This window comes from Apteryx mantelli, chromosome Z (assembly GCF_036417845.1).
Source record: "Apteryx mantelli isolate bAptMan1 chromosome Z, bAptMan1.hap1, whole genome shotgun sequence".
Lineage (NCBI taxonomy): Eukaryota > Metazoa > Chordata > Aves > Apterygiformes > Apterygidae > Apteryx > Apteryx mantelli.
Window position 1 is genome coordinate 1,707,717 of NC_090020.1, and position 19,514 is coordinate 1,727,230.

Consider the following 19,514-nt stretch of genomic DNA (forward strand, 5'->3'; position numbering starts at 1 on the left):
TACTTTGTTCTGCAAATGTTTTGCTAAGCTTTTAAAATCATGAGCCACTAAGTTTTGTGAATTAGCATTGCTAGCAGTGGTCAAGTCTAAAGGAAGTAGTAGTTACTGCAGGACGCAAAAAAAAGATAAAAAATTGTGCTTTTTTACATAGTAGAAAAGGCACACCAAGTATTCGTATTTTAACATGTGTGTATACATTTTAATAATTTAATAATATATATATTCCTCAAGAATATGAATTACATCTTTTGCTTTTTTCACTGCATATGCATTCCATTTACTATGTGAAATATCTTACCCATGCATAGTCATAAGACTATCTGGAGTTGAGGTAGGGTGGGAAAGGGTGTAAATATGGAAGAAGGTGCATGATTTATCATTAGAAAAATTGTATAACAGTTATACTACACAGAAAAGAAATACATGGCTGAAATGCATGGGTGTACTGGCTGCCTAACATTCAATAAAAAAGGCTGTACTACTAACACTTGGGTGATTTTTGTATTTTTAAATGACCGATTTAAATATCAAAGGCAAGCCTCTCTGCTTGGATTACATACTTTTAATTCATGTGTATTAAACCTCAAGACCTGAGAGCTTTCTTGAAACTCCCAGCTTTAGCCCTACAGTGGGCCCCAACAGTACATGCTGCCTAGAGATTATAAGTACCATGTCATAGCCCCCAGCTGTCAGACTTTTCTTTTTTGGCAATGACAGTTAAGTCTACTCCCATGGGCAATGGCTGCTTAGGTTTGTTTAAAGTTACATTAATAGGTCTTGATTTTTTTTCACTTATGTGGGACTATTCAGAGGTCTGTTTTTTCTTCTTTTACTCAGATATGCTCTTGGCCAATATTGCTATTGTTTGAATCAACTTTTTAATTCATTTCCAAATGGATTGAGTTTTGTTGTTTGTTCACTGTCAGCTTTGGGATTTTATAATGCTTTTAAAAAGCACCATGCTGGATCAAATAAAGATTACTAAAAATAAAATATTGCAGGTATTTTCCCACTGAAGAAAATAGATCTGTTGTTGCTCATGTATATTATATATCAAGTGAAGAGGCCAGAGAGTCTTTGTGCCGTGAGAAAATTCTCAGACTGGAGTTCTGTGAACAACTCATTTCTCTGTGGGAATTTATAGGTGTCCTTTAAGTACTTCATGCTAAAGAGGTACTGACATATGACATAATCCATTGCAACACCAGGTGTCTTCTTTTTACATAAATCACCTTTTCTCATCAAAGCACAATTGAGAAATCCTTGAGGTGTCTAAGAAAAATAGAGTAGTTGGTTGCATTTCATCTCCATAACAGTTCTAATTCGAGTAATTGAATGATATGTATAGGGCTTCATCCGCTGTGGCTTGTCTGCATCACTTAGCTGTGATATAGTGCAAAAAGTTCTCTGTGTTCAGGTGAAGTTTCCATTCACCATTAGAACTGGGAGAAACCAGAAATTTGTGATGTAGATCTGTGACTGGTCTCTCAAGACACTTTAAAATCTGCTGGTTTTGTAAGGAGTTACCTAGACTTCAAGGTCCTCTTCTTTCAACAGGCAGTGTTTTAGGGTGTCAGGCACCTGAGCTGCACTTCATTTAGATGATCTTTGAATAGGAACATTAAGCAGAATAAGCAAGATGAGTTCTACTTTCAGTTCACACTTAGTCTTCTGTGGCTGTCAAGCAGATAGTGTACTTCAAAAATCTTGGTGTGATTTTATATACATATATATGTATATATGTGTGTATATATTTGTATGGGTACTTGAATGCATCTTCCTAGAAGAGAAGTAACATATAGAAAACTTAATTCCTACGCTTTGCAAACTCTGATGAAGAGAGTGGTGGGGATTTTGGGGGGAAGAAGGCTTATTAAAACATTAAAAATGGGAAATTCAGTATAGTACATTTCATTGCAATAATACTTGAATAACTTTGGTTCAAACAAGGATAGGAATTTTTAGACATATGTAAAATGTCACAACATGAAATTCTTAAAATTCCAGATCATTTGTAGTCATTTAATGCATGATGCATGTCACTTTAAAAATAATATTTATGCTCCAGTAGCAGTCGGAAGCTGTGTCCTGACATGGTGAATATTGTTCAGAGATCTGAAACAGTCCTTGCCATAGAGACCTTACAATAGAATGTAATTAGGATTCTATATTCTGTAATGTCCTATATTAATTAGCAGTCAAAATCCAATTTTCAAAGCCCTGGTTTTAAACCTATTCACCCTGCAGGCCACATACTATACTGCCACAGCCTGAAACAGACTGTCTCAGTGACTTGATTATAAAATAAATTAGATAGAATATATGGCTTCATGTATGTTCCCAGCAGAAGAAATAAATTCCCATTTTAGAAAATACAGTGTTTTATTTGCAAAGTTGAACATCCAACTTATACAGTCTTTCAATATTGTTAGATGGGGTAACCAAAGAACCCTTTGCAGGATAGGATGAACTTGTGCAGAGAACAGGACCATTTTCTTACAGCTCTGCTGAATGGGGAAAAATGTGTAACTTTTTCCAGAGATCAAAATCTAAGCCAAACTGTGCCCTTTATTGCTGGGCTAGTGTGTTCAATTATTGGGATCATTGGTGATTATACAGCAGGTAAGGAAGGTTTCTGAACAGTTCGTTGTTCGCCCTAAGTCATTTTTGTTCTGTGAAAATGGATTGTTCCTCTAGGCAATTTCAAGTTTTGAGTACCAGTCTTTCTCCCTTCTCCTCTCCACACTCCTTTCTGGAATTAAAAAAAGAAAGCTTGAATGCACATTGAACAGTTGTTCTAAATCTGAGTTCACTGTGAGCCCTGATCTAAAATTTACATTTTCATGCTGTATAGTAATACATGTGAATCTTAGTGGACTTTGATAATTTGTCTTTAAATAAAAGCAGTGCTGTTACTTACTCTTCATCCTACTCTACAGGGATGCAGGACAACCAAAGTATAATATTTTAGGAAAGAAAATCCTTGAGCAGAGCTTTCATTTTCATCTAAGCTATGTATTACTATATATATAGTGAATCCTGTATGTCATTTTTTCTGGCTTTTTCTTTCCCTTCTCTGCTTTACTGTTCCACAATTTGACAAAAACTTTTTTTCCAAGTGTAAATACAAGAAGTTCATATGGCAAAGTCAATCACAAGTTTCTAGCTGAAAATGTAGTCTCAAAAAAGAGAGCTTATACTTTTAACAAGTGAAGATGAGACAGAATAAAAGTGCAAATTCATTGAAGACGTTGTGAGAGAGTTTTATTAATATACTGTGAAAACTATCAGATCATGTTAAACAATGAAAGTTTTTTGGCTGCAAGATGAGAGTGCAGTTCCTTCACAGAAATGGAGGAAAGTCATGACAGAAGTTGTCTGACTAGCTTTTGAACTGCTGTTTCACTGAAATGCTGCAGAGAGTAAAAAGGAAGTACTGATAGCCTGATCTTTTAGAGAGATACAACTACTCTATGTCCATCTGTCTCTTTCCCTACTGTCCCCACTTACATCCCGGTGAATATTCTGAATACATTGGATCATTTTGGCTAGGTCTGGCAGAGATGTTGATCTCCCAAAAATTGGCCTGACATGTTTTGTGAAGATAGGCAGCAAGAGAGAGTAAAAATGCTTAGGCTGCAGTGTGAGTCCATGCAGTGTTAGGCACCTGAGAGTTGACACTTGCCATGGCAACACACTGGCTATTGGAAACACCTTCTTAGGCACCGGACTTAATAAATCCAAAGAAAATCCATGTTCTTTAGCTGCTGTGCTCACAGAACTACTTTTTAAGAAATGAAACAGTTGCCAACAATGACATGAAACCAAATGTAGCAACTTTATATCTAGAGTCTTTATGAATTCCAGTACAGTATGGTTGCAATTTACGGATTTGACTTCAAAGGAATTACATTATTAAGGGGAAGCATTAACCTTTTACTGGCTTTATCAGAGCAACCATGACAATCTTGTGAAAATTTAAGCTGGGATTGTTGGTAGATTGGTGTTTGAGGACAGCCAACAATGAAAATTCAGCAAATAGTTAGAGTGGCTGAGGAAAGAAGATGAAAACTACGCAAAGAGCAGAAATAAGTGTTTGTGTAGTCCATATAAAAATAATTGTTATTTCAAGATGGTTTATTTCCTGACCTAATATTTTATGCTGCTTTTTAAGACCTACATTGTTAGTCTCAAAAATTCAGAATTAACTGAAAGGACAAAATATTTTTTTAATATTGTTCTATTTTAAATTTCTACTGAGATAAAATTTTTGAATTTTGTGTTTTCTTTGTTACACTATTTTTATAGTAACAGGCAGAAAGTAAGAAAAAAAAGGATAAAATACTTCAACATTGTACTGACTTTGCCTTGGAGAACATCAGATTTTGGCACAGCAATAAGCAGGTTTCATTGCACCAATGTTTGCTAGATAAACTAACTTTTGGTAATTAGCACGTTTCTACTTTATGTCTGTACGTTGTCCGAAAATTTTCAGTGAAGTAAGATGGCTTTCCTATGTGGCTTAATCTACTAAAGAAAAATAAGCATCTATTCACCAGCTAGCCTTTTCCAGCTGCCCTGGCTATATCTTCCACCTTGCAAATCTCTGGCTGGTCTTCAAATTGGTCAACAATTTTCTTCTTCCTTCCGGATGCCCACAAGTATCTTTGCCCCCATCATCACCAGGTCAGAAGGATCACCAGTTCTTGAGTTGTAGACTACTAGGTCTGTCACCTCATCTCCACTCCTGATTCCTGCCAAGCAGCTCCTCTTCATTTCGTCCTGGCTCTCACAGATGTTCAGCCAAAATGCTCATGGCCATCTCATTTCATCTTGTTCCTGCCAAGTGTCTCTGATCTAAATCAGTTCAGAGACTCTTCAGAAAGAGATGGAACATGGTTGTTTGTGTGGGAGGCAAGAAAGTAGAAGAGAAACTGAGAAATCTAGTAGACTTTTCAAAATTACCTTTTTAGACTTGGAAGGGATTCTTGGGCTACTGGTCAGGGTGTATGGAATGGGAATGGGAGACGACTTTGGGAACTTCGCAGAGGTGGGAAGGATTGCCAGCTCTGGAGGAAGATAGGCATGCAGACCAATGCAAGTTCAGTCTTCAGAGGAAGAAGTGTTTAAAATCTGTGGCCTCAAACCTGTCACCTAAGTGGCTGTCTGATTGGCACTCTGCTCCTGAATATTAAGAAATTAAAACAAAGATTATGGATGCTACAAACCAGGGACAGTGTAGTACAAAGAGGTTTTCTATATGCTGGTTGGTATTGCCACTGAAAGGCAAGCAGGGGGTAGCAGAATGACTGGCAGGAGATAAAGTGGCCAGAAAGCCAGTTCAGAGATGCATACAGCCACCGAAAGGTTTGAAGTGTGTTTTGAACAAGTTAATCAAACTAAGCAAACTAAATTGCAGCTTGTGGACTGCCAGATAAAATGCTGTTGTCAATGAGAAAAACATTGCAAATTTTGCTGTGTGGTTTCCACACCAAGATTTTTGTTGCTGAAGCACAGCTCTTTCTACATATTTCAGTCATAAGCATTTCTTGTGAGTAAAACCAAAGTTTTATTCATTCTGTGGTAAATTGTACCTAATTTTCAGGTCACTGAACAGATGTAATAAAGAGAGATTGTACTGTAATGTTTCATTCAGCATTAGAGCTCTTGTATTTATTTTCTGATCTAACATTAGAAATATCTGAATCACTGTATCCTGGCTTTCCCTTGTAAAACTGAGGGTTTTGACAGTAAAGAAGACAAACTTTGTTTGTACTCAAAAAGGTGTGGACATGCCCAATCATTAACAGAAGTTAATTCACTGGTAATTTTGGTCTATAGCCTGAAAACCATTCTAAATATGCCTTTATGTGAAACAAGGCATTCACAGTATTGATTGCCAGACTAGAGCTTTAAATTACAAATATCTTTTTCTTTTTGAAGGAATTTCCTTTACAGGCTTCCAAGTACTAAATAATGGACTTAAATTTGCCAGTAGGTGTATTTCTTTATTTTTTTTGACTAGACACCAAAAGGTCTTATTTTGGGGTGTTCACAAATAATTTCCACTAGAGAAAATTGGCAAGATGCTGTCCCTTCTGTCCTCTCTGTTGGAAATCAAGCAGTCTTGAAGGAGCTGTTTCCAGGTGTACATTTGTAACACCATCTTTTATTGTGCGATCACGTGTTATTCGGTATAATGCTTGAATGAAGTATCCATTTGATACTTCCATTTGGATTTTTGCCTTCCGGTTGCTATGCAATTCATGATTTAGGTACTAGACAACACTCACAAGCACTCTGCAAATAGATCAATTAATTTATTTTTAACATCTCTGTGATGCTTATTGCTATGGCATTAGTGAGTGTTTCAAATAAAAATATTTTACAGAATATTCTTGAGAGCAAAGCATATATTATTTAGCCCCACATTTTAGATGAGGAACAGCAGCAAACATATTATGCTTGAAACTCCCATTGAAAACTTGTATCTAGATATTGCATATTGTGTTCACTTGAGTTGAATTTATTGACTTTTTCAGTAGGAGAGGGGTTACATATTTCTAGTCATCTGCCTTTTACTGGAAATGAATAGTATGATCAAAAGCAGCTGGATAAGTTCTTCCCTGTTTTTTTCTTAGTGTTTGTAATTCTTGATGTTGTTGTGATTTGTGTTAGTAGCACTTACAGATGTTTCAGATTTGGACTGTGGGAACAGGATGGGACATGTTGCGTTAAACAGTCTGGAAACACATAGAATTTATTTATACGCCAGTTGTGATACTTAATGTATGAGTATAGGTAGGGTGAACACCTCTGCTGATCCAATTCCACTTTTAATGATGAAAAGGATGATGTAGTTGTACTGTTGTCTTTGCACAGTGAGAGATGTAAATAATGTTGAGGTAAAGAAATTTTAAACAGCTGTAGCAGCATTCATGCTAGGGATTCTTTCAGCTTATTGCCTTTTTTTCTTTTTTTTTCTTATACTTCTGCTAGTAAAAAATCTGTGTATGAGAAGGTTATGGTATGACAGTTGGTAATTTAGTGTGTAGTCCTTACTTATTGCACATTAGCAAACCCTGTTTTGAAAACAGAGTTACTTAGCGTTCAGTCTTAGTCACTGTAGTTGATGCATAAACTCATTTTGGCATGCAGCAGTCAGAAAGCAGTGGTGAAGGCATAGATTATTTTGAATTCACAAGGAGGAAAGGTATATTTTATGCTGTGTATTAACTTGTTATTCCATTTGCTCCCATTCAGTTAGGCAAACTGTGAACTGAGTTGCAGGTCCTCGTGAGTGAAGGCAGAGATAATTCAAATGGTTGTAATCAGAAGTTTTCAGGTCCCTGCATCTCAATAAATTCAACCCTTGCCTGAATTTATAACTTTTTTGGGGGTGGCGAGGATGGGGGTGCAGCAAGAGGAAGGCATCAAAATTTACCTGATAGTTGGGCATGTGTTGATTTTAAGGTGAATCAGATTTGGTGCCAAGAAGATTGATAAGCTTTCCTTTACTGAAAATAGTAATAGTTTCTCTCATGTGGTACTTTCAGAGTCTAGTATCAGTTTTAATAACTGCAGTAATCATTATAGTGGAATATACTGTATAAAATATCAATATAATTTTAATATAATTCACTGTATTTCTGTTTTTCAGGAGAAGTTGATGTGGACTGGTCAATCAGTAATAAAGACTTGGAGGTAACACAGACAACCAATTTGTTCCATGTTTTTTTATTTTAAATTCACTGATCATGCATAGCAAAACACTGAAATACAGATGTAGAAAACATCTTTGTACATCATTTCTGCATTTCTCTGTTCTTTATTTGAAGAAAAGTTACATGAAGGAGAATAATCCTGAGACAACTGTCAATCCTCCTTATTTTCAAACTGGCATAATATCTCTTTCTTAATAGCAGGGTTATTTTTCACAGCAGACAACTGTGATGCCAGAAAAGGATGATCAGATATGGAGTGGGCAGAAAGAATAGATGAACTAAAACCAGAAATCATTCATGCAGGTATTAATAGCAGGAGAAGGAGAAAAATGGAGAAGGGGTTTTGTTCTAATTTATTTAAAAATGTCTGTGATACACAAGTAGCTGTCTGACCTAATGGACTACTGGAATCTAGGACTTAATAATTTGGAAGTTATGATTTAGACAAACTTTACTTTATTTGGTGATTAGTTAATATTTCAAAAGAATAGATATTACTTTAAAGAATAATCCCTACTTAATGGAATGCTTGTATATTTAGTTATAGTTATAAATATATAGTTATATACCTATTCTTATTGTTTAAAGCCATTCTCATTTCTTTAGCATTTGTAGGCTTATTCTTTAAAATATTACACTTTATTATAAAAGCACTAAAGGATTTTTGACAAAATTGGTTGCTAGCTGGGATGACTTTCCTAAGGGCTTATCTAACGTAGAAGTTGCTGCTTCATAACTTACTTTTCTAGCAGATGGTTCCTTTTTCTACATACTCTTGATCTGTTTTGTCTTGTACCTTAATTTCATTCACCATAGTGATGAGATACAATCCAGTATTAACATTAATTATTTTTAGGATAGGCCAAAACACTGTGTTCTGGATGCCTGCTGTTCATTTGTTATGACTGAACATGAAAATAACCAGACTGGATCAGACCAAAAGTTCATTGCAGCCTAGAATCCTTCTTATCACTGCTAGTATCTGATGCCTAGGGAAGAACAGAAGACCAATGAAGCATACAGTGATAGTTTCCCAGTATACTTTTCCTGTTTTCAGTAATCTGCAGTTCATGAATTTCCTGAAGTGTTGCGATATCTTTGTCCTTTGGATGTATTTTTAATTTCATAGATTTTCACAAGTACTTGGCATTCTATGCATCCTGTGACAACGAATTGCACAGTTTATGAACATCTTGTAAAAAAGCTGACTTCTGTTCTGAGCTTTTCTACCTTATAATTTCATTTGATTTAACCTCTGATTCTTGTATTAGGACAGACAGTTTAAAAAAACTGGTTTTTAGGCTGAAAATTGCTACTTTGCATATTTGACCCTCATTTGGGAAGCCATTCCATACCTTTGTTCATCTAGCTGTCCTTCTGTATTCCTTTTCTAGTTCTGCTATATCCTTTTTAAGAGGAAGGTCCAGATCTTTATGTAGTATTCAAAACAGATGTGTGCCATGGTTTTATACAATGGATAACAATGTTTTTTGTATTCTTCTGTATTTCTTTCCTAAGAATTCCAAATGCTTTTTGCTTCTTAAGTTACTGAGCATTTATCCTGACACTTGATAACACCTATTTACTGTAATTTATCTGTCTTTTGCTAGCTGTTTTCTTGTGCTCAGATTTTTCGTGCTTTCCTATATCTCCAGTTCTGCTTCTCCGTTTGGGTTCCTCCATTCAGAGCAATATGTAGGACAGTGGTATCCACAGCTGTGTTCTGTTTTTCTTTCTGAAAGAGAGGAACAAGCCGAACCAGATAAACTGCAATGAAAAATCCAGCTGTAATTTTTCTGTGGAAGTCTTCAGAATGTCCTTCCCTGAATGTACAGTAGCTGTTGAAAGCTGAGCTCTGGTAAAGTAGGAAAAGATTCCTTCATTGGGGTAGAAACTTCCTCCAAAACAGTTTTGGAAGAGGATGAGGGGAATGGAAGCTCCTCCAAAGAGGAGTTCATCGTTTCATAATGATGAACTTAATTCTTCCTTCCCAGTCTCTTCAGAGACTAATAATTATTTTGTGGAAGCTGAATCTCTACTCCCTCTATTCCTTATGCAGCACAGGCTGCGCCACAGATCTACTGTGGTTAGTAACCTTCTTACATTTCCAGAAGTTGGGCTCAGTTTACTAGTTGATACAATTAGGCTGTATCTTGAAGTATTTGAGTAAGTTACTTGAGTATCCAAGAACAATAAGCTTCAGTTGGATTGTCCAGCTCCTTCTAATTTCTGTTTCCAAGGTTCAATAAAGCTTACATAATCAGGTGACATTAATGATCTCTTTTGCTTAAGAGAAATGCTCTTGTGCACCTCTTCTGCTCGCTTATCTGGAATGTTATTTCGGTTTTTAAAAACTATCTTTACTATGTGATAAAAGTTCAAGAGAGGATTTTCAGTTCTGTTTGCCTCTTCAGAAGGTATTTGTGAAGTCATTGGAAGAGACTGATTTCCAGCTTCTTTCTCTCTCTCTCCCCTTTTTTTTTTTTTTTTTTGGTCTTTCTTTACAACTGCAAATTGAAGATTTGGTCTAAACTTCTATAACATTGTATTTTTGCAAAAAAGTTTCCCTTAATTTGTTCAGGGAACTTGTAACTTGCACTTGCAGTTAATGTTAGTTTTATTTGCATTGTGGGAAAATTTCAGTTCATCATGAAATACCATAGTGAGTAAAAGTGTCTGAACCCATCAAGGGAAAGCAAAACTTCATAGCTGTAATTTTAAACAGCAAAAAAGAATGTCCCAAAGTGGAAATTTGAACAAGACAGTAATTCTCTTCTAGGAGATACAAGTTTCTCTAGAACAGAATTATCCAACTCAAACCTGGATATGTAAATTGTACTTGATTAGATTTCTAACTGAACACTATCAGCAGTGACCCATTCAAATTTCCAGTTCTATCAAGCGCTAAACCACACTATCAAAAATGACAAATGCATTTTTCTCTTTTTGTCTCCCCAGGCACAGATCTGTAACTATGCAACTGTGAGACGTACAAGTGTCCGATACTACACAGCTGATAAAAATGTTACTTGTAGAAATTGCAGCAGACCAGGTCATTTGTCCAAAAACTGTCCTATTCCAAGGGTAAATGCAATGTTTTAATTACTTTTAGATGTAGCTGTTGTTTCTAAAGCTCTTCTGTGTTTGCCATTAGAACCTTTGCTTCAGGGGTTTATTATTTCATTGAAAGGTTGCTCTAGGCTAAAGGATATCTTATCTTGCAAAAGATCGGTTTACTTCATAAAATTAGCTGTCTTGTGAAGGTGATCCCTCTTGTCCTTTTTATAAAAGAAAAAAATCTGTAAGTGTAAATGGAGCAAAAAGAGACATAAGTACAAAGTAAGGAGATATTTTTTATATTGTAAAAAACGGTTTTAAGATATAAAAATTTTTTGAATTTTTTTTCCACAAGGAGAGTCTAAAGAATCCAAAATCACCGTTAGCAAATGAATGAAAGAAGAATATCTATATAATAAACTTGGTTATGAATAATGTTAAATGTTTTAGGCAGGATGAAATTAAATTTAATTTCATGCAGTCCTAATAAATGCCAAATATTTTGAAAGTTTGTCCAGAGGTCAGAGGTTTAAAAACCCATCTTCATCTTGTGAGGAAATGATGGCAGTTGCATGAGAGTCTGGATTTACTGGTCCCCATAGAAAAGATTTCAGAAATCCACGTCTCTCGGTTTCTGAGGCTGTTCCCCACACTGACACTTTGGATTTCAATATAAAGCAAATTTCTCTGTGATTACATCTCACCCTGTTGAAATGTAAGGCCTTAAAGTGATGACACACTCGGTCACTGAGGAAATTGGTTATAAACAGATGCAGTTATGGCCCAAAAATAGTTTTCAACATTCTACATTTATTGCTTCATGCAGACACCTATGCTCATTGGTATGAACCACAAGGCGAGTGGCTTAGTGGTCTATAGCACAGACCATATTTACAAGTCACCCCAATACACTGTGTTACATATTCTATAGCTTGTTGCTATGATATGGTTCTGTTTTTAATCTTTCAAGAAATGTCATCAAAAATAAGGATTCATACAGAGTGTCCAACACTTCTACTCTGTGTAAAACATGCCTTCCAATTTAATATTACTTTTTGCTGTATTCACTGAGCAAGTAATACAAGTGCATGCAACATTTTTAGTGCTTCTGACACAAAGTCAGAAACCAAGAAGAACAGGGAATTTGTGGAGTTAGAACATCAAATTTTACTCTTCCATCAAGTTTAGTCTTCCTTCACTACAATTTCTTCATGAAATGTAATACCTGTGCAGTTCATAATAAGGAGTAGACATTTATTTGTGGTGGTTTCTTCTTTATTTCATCTTTTGATGTTTTTTTCTTTGCCTTAGTCCATTGAAACATACTCACATGCCATACTTCTTTTTGTATTTCTCCCTAGAAGATTCCCCCTTGTTGTTTGTGTGCAGAAAGAGGTCATCTACAAAACACTTGCCCAGCACGGTTTTGTTTGAACTGCTGTTTGCCTGGACACTATTCTAAGGAGTGTCTTGAGAAAGCCTATTGGAATAAACACTGTAACCGCTGTGATATGAAAGGGCATTATGCTGATGTGAGTACCATCTATGGCAAAGAACTCATCAATATTGTTTCTGTATCTGTCAAAACTGGAAGCTACAACAACCAAAATTTTTTATATTTTATATTGTATTATATAGTGCATATATGTATAAACATATGAAAATGTTATAGCTAGTACTTACATAACAGCATCACAGTTTTTATAAAGAGTGGTCCAAAGGAAAGAAACTGTATCTTTGTAAATGTCCAGTCATTAATTTAGTTTTGTCCAGTTTAGTTTGGGTAGTGAAAATATCCATGACCATGTCTTACTCATCATATTTGATAAAAAGATTTAAAAACCTTTACAGTCTTATTCATCACATTTAATAGAAAGATTTAAAAGCCTAACAAATGCAGTTCAGATAGTTTCAATGTATTGGTTTAAAAATGGAGAAAAAATGCAGAAAAAATATTTAATAAATGCGGTATTTAAATGTAACACTTTAGCCTTCTCTGTATGTGTAAAGAATCATTAAAAATAATAGCAACAGGCACACTAGAGAATTTTTCTCATTTCTGTTGAATCAGAGGTGGTGGTAGATTAAAGTTAGGAGACATGGTATGCGTCCAGCATGCCAAGCAAGAGGTAAAGAATACCTCTGATGCTCCCAACAATCCCAGATCTGTAAGTTTTTTTACTATGATTACATATTCATGAACAATTGTGAAAATATCAGTAGAAGTTTAAGCTAATGTCTAAATAGATTTGGGAGGCATTTATAACTGTATTGTATTTTACATTGCGAGGGTACTTTACAACAGAAATGGAAATGGTACAGTTTATTTCTTATGCCAATATAGCCAAATGAAAATTTTGTCTGGCAGTATCTTATAAGGAAGCAGGTTTACAACCATATTTATATGCCATAGCTTAGTTTCTGCCTGCTTTTCTATTATTTATAAACATTCAAGAAAAAAGATAATGATGAAAGTAATTGTCCACTTCCATGTCCCCATGGACTGGCCCCTCACATATATACTATAAGAGAATTTCTAAAGTAGTGGAACAGTTGCAGAATTGTATACTGTACCAATAACAGAATAATATACATAGACATGTTTAATGTCTGGAACCTACTGATGTTTTTCTTAATCCCACAAGAACCAAACTGATATTTTCTGTCTTCGGTACTATCATTCAAAACCAGATTGTTTCTACTTAGAAGATCAGTGTAGCTCATACAGATTGGGGTGGACACTGGCCCTGTTGCCAGTCACTGTGCTTCCCCACTATGTCAGAGCATTGGAGAGTGAAATGTACTTAGCACAAATACTATTCTCCATCCCTTACCTAACAAAACAACATTTGCTAGGTGTTAGCAAGTTTGTATCTGTATTCATATTATATAAATGGTTCTGCCAAATGGGAGTATGGAAGTGCTTTCTTTATGTGTCTGTAAGATACCTGTAAAAAAATAGAATGTTCAGTTTACTTCCTGTCAGATACATGGCTACTTGTTTCAGGTTGAAGAGCAAAATGGCTGAAGGGTTTCCATTTATTTTGTAGAGGGATGGAAGCCCCATAAAAATACGCATTTTGCTATTGCGATTTTGTTTACTTTTTTGGATAGCATTAAAAATTTTTCTGGAATTATTGAACAGGTTCTGTTTTTTCTATGGCAACAGCAGTTGTGAAGTGAACATGTGTTACACATTCAAAGTGTCCTTGGATAAATGAATAAATAACTTTGTCATGAAAACAGATATGCAAGTATTAATATTGTTTGAGTATTCTAAGGATACTAAGATATGTTTTTAAAAGTCATTCAGATAAAGTATATATATTTTTTGCATCTGGTGTTCATTTTGGAAGAAGCTGGGACACTCCTGTGCTGAAACATTGCTTTGAAATCTTGCTATGTGGAGGGGTTCATCGGAGAATTGCTCTGAAATTAAAAAGACAAGATTAACACTAACCAGTTAACAGGACTGGATAACAGTTATCCAAAAGTTGTAAAGGAACTGAAGGGTGAAATAACCAGATTACAGAAGGTAGTATGTAATCTCTTTCTTTATAGCTGATTAGTAAATGAGAGGCAAATGCAGTAAAAGTTGCAAGACCTGGTTACCCAAATCTCCCTGGAAGCCATTTAAAAACTTTTACTGCGTTTGCCTCTCATTTACTGATCAGCTATAAAGATGTCTATACCAAGAAAATCGATAGGAACAGTAACAACAAATAGAATGATGGAATGGTTGTAAAAAGGGATATTCTTGGGAGAATCCAAGATGGCTTTTGTGAAAGCCCCCCATACATGGATGAAGGCGAGCAATAGGGTGACAAGATTTGCTGAGAAGACTGAATTGCTTAGGCTGGCAAAGATGAGAGCCAACTGTGAAGAACTGCACAAGGACTGCAATAGATGGAGGGAAAATGCAATAAAATGGAAGATAAGTTTTATTGTCAATAAATTTAAAGTGTTATGCTTGGGAAAAAATAATCCCAGTTGTGCATATGAAATGATGGTTTCTGAGCTAACTGTTACCCTCCAGGACTAAAATTTTGGAGTTACAAGAGAAGTTTCCATTAAAATATCAGTTCAATGTTCAGAAGTTATGAAAAAAGATAGTCAAGTGAGCAATTATCAGGAAAGCAATAGAGAAGGAGGTGCATTTTTGGTCCCTGTCTTCTGCATCCTTCAGCACAAGAAATGATCGAGTCAGCTAGATCTATTCAGCTTGGAAGAGAAATGACATATGGGAGGATCTACTAAGAGCTACAAAATCATCCATGAGTAGGCTGGAGACAGTGGTTAGGGATCAATTGTTTCCTCCCATAAACAAACTGGGGGGCATGTGACAAAGGTAGTAGGAGCTACATTCATAACAGACAGGAAGAAGTGATTCTTCACGCAGTAGGCAGCAGACCTGTGAAACTTATCAAGAGACATAGTAGATGAAGATAGTCTACCCAGATTCTAGGGGAGACTGGACCGGTTCATGAAAGAGAAATTCACTGAAGCTTATTTAAATACATAGAAACTGCATCTAGCTTGGAAAGTCATTGAGCTGATAACAGCTGAATGTGGAAGAGAACTGGGCAAAGTATGCCTGCCTGGTTTGTTCTTAAACTTCATGAGGCATCGGATTATGGCCACAGTTAGAAACCATGATAAAGTCTGGCCTAGTATAGTAATTATAGTTTTCATCCTATATTAACTGTTCATAATAACAGATCTACATGTCTGTGCCTCTGTTACAGTCAGTAAAGAATTGTGAATCCCATACGGGGTATTTTATCAAAAATCTGAAAGTGTTTTACCAAGCCCAGTAATTATAGCTGTTCTATATCAAAGAAGACCCCTTTGTGATGTTTCTGCTGTCCATATGAACTGGAGGCAGACCACAGCTTTCACTCTGAGCCCGATGTTAAATTACCCCAAGGGAGAAGTTCACCAGAATGCTCTGAAAACTCTAGTGTAGCCTTCATAGAGCAAATTAATTCAAGTGACATTAATAACTGATTTAAAACATTTTCAGAGTAATAAGTTTATTATCCATTAGATCTGTCATTTTCCCTGAAATAACCCTGAGAATCCATTGAGTCATCTTAGATTCTGAGTCATATTGGAACCAGCTAAGTACAGTGTGATGTCATCAAGTAGAACATAAAAGAGGTATGTTCTTCAAAGTCTCAGGTACAGCTCTGTCTGGCCATATACTGCTCACCCTAGGAAACAGCATATCAGCTGCAACATCACTGCCCAGTCTTGAATATGTGTGTGGATATACGTATGTGTGCATATGTATACATGTGTATACATGAATATATATGTGTGTGCATATATGTTTACATATATGTGTGCTGAAAACCCCATAATGTGAACATTCTCTCTTTGCAGATTCGGTGACTGTTCAGGTAGGTGTCGTGAGATATGATAATCACTTTCTCAGCCAGTTGCTTCTCTCTTACTAGGTCCTCCTCTGGTTTTCCAGGAGTGATTGGCTTGTTTCGTAAGAGTGGTGCTCTTAACTATCTGTGAATTTTTCTTCTAGAGCCTTCCACATTAAGCTAATTTTTAAAATTTATTTAGGAAGAAGGACATATTCCTTTATATATTATTATGTATGATATGTTTCAGATGCAATGAACAGGATAATACTTTGGAACATTTACGGAGTTAATATCTGAAGCTGGACAATACCATTTTTCTGAAGAGATCCACAGAAATAATCTTTACCGGGGCTGAACACCAGAGCTCTTGTGAACCTCCACTGCTGTGAGGGTAGAAGAAAAACTTCATAAATAGGACAGTTTGGCAGGGGAGGCAAAAATGGTAGACAGAGCAAGATTTTCCTTTACAATTAGGAAAAACCAGCATACAAAAATTCTGTGGGTTGCCTGACCTTATTCTTTGAGTTAGAAGGCAATAGGTCCCTGTTCTCCTGAGTTCTTTAACCGTGCTATGTCTACTGGCACTGTTTGCGTAAAGACGTGCACTGTTTGCGTAAAGACATCCACACACCTCTAGCATACTCTTGTTAGTTAGTGCATCTTCACAAAAACTGGAAGTATATCTCAGTAGGCAACCTCTTCATTTATCTTGACATCTTTTTTGGTGGTATAAACCACCTGTAGAGTCACTTCTCTCAGAAGATTTCTTTTTTGCCTTTGTCATTTTCAAAATTTATACTGTCAAGTGCTTACCATTAATGATATGCCAGCATCTCAGGGATTGGATGTGGCTCTACACATACTGATGCTGAAATGGCTAAAAGTCTGTGAGGGTTCTACTACGGGTGCTATGATTGGATGTTTTTCCTTCAGTTATATTATACACTCTCATTCTTTTCTCTCTCTTTCTTTTTGTTGAGTCTCTTATAAGAAAGCAACGATTTTGCTCATTTTTCCATGTGATTTCATTCCCTCAATGGCATTCTGTTTTTTTCATGCCTGCTTCTAAGTCAATTTCTATCTAATCGTAAGCATATGTAAACATTACAAAGAGTCTTTTTAATCCCTATGGTTAAACACCTTAATTCTGTCTGAGGTGCCAAGAGAGTGTGGTCATGTGAGGCTTATTATGAGGGAAGAGTCTTTACATCTCTTTGTGTAAGAATGTTTTTAAAGTGAAGCATTTTATTCTTTTTGCAGTTGTTTTTATATAAAGATAATGAAAAGTGTTTGTTTTATTAAATCTTTTGTTTTACTGTGGTGACTTGCATTGGGGCAGCTCCTAACAGCCGCCACTTTGACAAAGCACCAGAGGATTCTGTTAAAAAGTTGTGTTTAGTAATTGTAGTCGTCGTGTCAGACCATAACTGACTTGGAGCTGAAGGATTTTTGTGAGATGAGTAGCTGTGCCAGCAGGGACCCAAGTCTCTTGGGCCAGCCGCGCTCTCATTAAGATTTGCCGCTAGCCGTGGCGGTGTTCGGCAAGTATGTGACGTGCATTCTGTTATTGTATGCTTGGCTTGTCAGCCTGCAGCTTTCTGACACTCACTTATGTCACTCTTTATTCAGAGAGGAAGAAGCTTTTGATAATTTGACAAGACAAGCTCTTAAACGATCTAGGTCATGGCCTTCACTGTCTGTGATTGTGAACATATTTCCTGAAAGCCCTGTCACTCATCACAGCTACATTTTCTCCCGGGGAGCCATAGGCCCATCCTGGTCTCTTGTCAGCTCATACATTTTGGTTATTCATATACCAAATACAGTAGTGGGGTTTTTTTCTTCACTTTTGCAAATGCTAGCATGTTAGTAAGGCTAATCCTTTCTCCTGTGTTGTGTTCCCAGCAGGGTTGTGTTCAAGGGTTCTCTCTAGTACAAGGCAGACAACTGGCCAAGGGGAGCTGAAAAGGAGGAAAGGCCGCTTAGTGCTGTTTTTGTGTTTGTTCATTGTTGTGGAAATATGAGAACTGGTGGCAAGGGCCTTGTCTATTGAACACTTGAGTCTTGGTCTGCTGTCAGGGGCTGTTTAAGATTGAGTGTTTTATTTTCTTTGATGTTCACATTTGAGAATAGGGAAGTGGGAATTAAACAACAGATGCATTAAGCCGTTGTTCTCGTAAAACAATAATTAGCACCTGATAAAATTCAATATGGGTTGAAATGCACAATATACTGGCTTGATTCATCTGGTGTGGCAGACTTAGTTGGTTCATGTTTGAATAGTATGAATAATAACCATTTCGAATTACTCAAATATGGGTTACAATAAACATAGTATTAATTTTGAAAAAAGAATTGTGCAGAACTTAGAAAAGGCATGGAGATGTAGTTAAAGATATTGGAAAGTGTACTTTGTGTATGTTTTGTGAAGCTGTAAAGTGGTGGAACTGCTTTTAATAGTAGGCACCTTTTGTGTTCATACATCTAAATGCTAGTAAGGTCAGACCACTGGGGCAGGAAATAAATGCAATTTTATTTTAATGTAGTTCATCACACTGCCATCATACTTGTATACCACAAGAGCTTTTCTTTAAATGAGGGCAATTCATGGTTAAGTACTTTTAAATAAATCAGAAAAATCACAGATTCAGTTGTTGTTGTATTTGGTTATGCTCTCTTCCATAAAAAACCACTTTACTTCATTTGAGAAGCCAGTATTTCGTAGTAATTGTTAATTTTTTTTTTTTTGTCGTTCCATGATAAGAGATACAGACAGTAGTTCTGAGTTGATGTGAAGTAGTAAGACTCCAAGTCAAAAGCATCATTTTTAAAAGGCCGTTGTTTAGCCAGACAATCATTTTAGGCTATTGTATTGCACTTCTGAAGTTTTTTGAGTGATCATTGTGATTATGAAAAGTATTATATTGAATGACTATCTGAATGAAGAAATATGCTTGGTCAATTTTCCTTTAGCTTCCTCTTCCTGCCTCCCTTAAGTTTTCCCACAGTCTTAAAACAAGCTTAAAGATGATAATAATAAAACCTGCCTTTTGATAGTATTGCTAGCATTTGGGATTGTTCCCCTTTGAGTATTTTGTTAAAAGCTCTGCCAGTTGTAGTTTCTTATTCCGAGTTACAGATTTTTGCTATAACAGATATCTTTGTGTCCAGCTCCAAAAAATACTATTCAAAAATCAAGGTTTTTTTCTTTATTAAATAGTTGCTGTGTAAGTAAAGGTCATATGGCAGAGTGGCATTTTGCCAGTGTATGACAACTCACTGATTGCGATTTTTCAGCCGTATTAGTCTGAGGACACTGTGGTAATCAAAAACTATCCAGAACTAATGTATAAAT

The 19,514-nt window shown here is 36.0% G+C and overlaps 1 protein-coding gene across 5 annotated transcripts in view; it reads left to right on the top strand.

Moving 5' to 3' along the window:
* Nucleotides 1–19,514, top strand: part of ZCCHC7 (zinc finger CCHC-type containing 7) — a 124,122-nt gene that overhangs the window by 78,484 nt on the left and 26,124 nt on the right. For 4 of the 5 annotated variants that reach the window (XM_067316009.1, XM_067316008.1, XM_067316010.1 and 1 more), the window contains 3 exons: nucleotides 7,661–7,704; nucleotides 10,683–10,808; nucleotides 12,143–12,313. In XM_067316009.1, the coding sequence (XP_067172110.1) occupies nucleotides 7,661–7,704; nucleotides 10,683–10,808; nucleotides 12,143–12,313 (341 nt within the window). The remainder of the gene's footprint in view (nucleotides 1–7,660; nucleotides 7,705–10,682; nucleotides 10,809–12,142; nucleotides 12,314–19,514) is intronic. The other variant, XM_067316006.1, reaches the window with a different exon arrangement.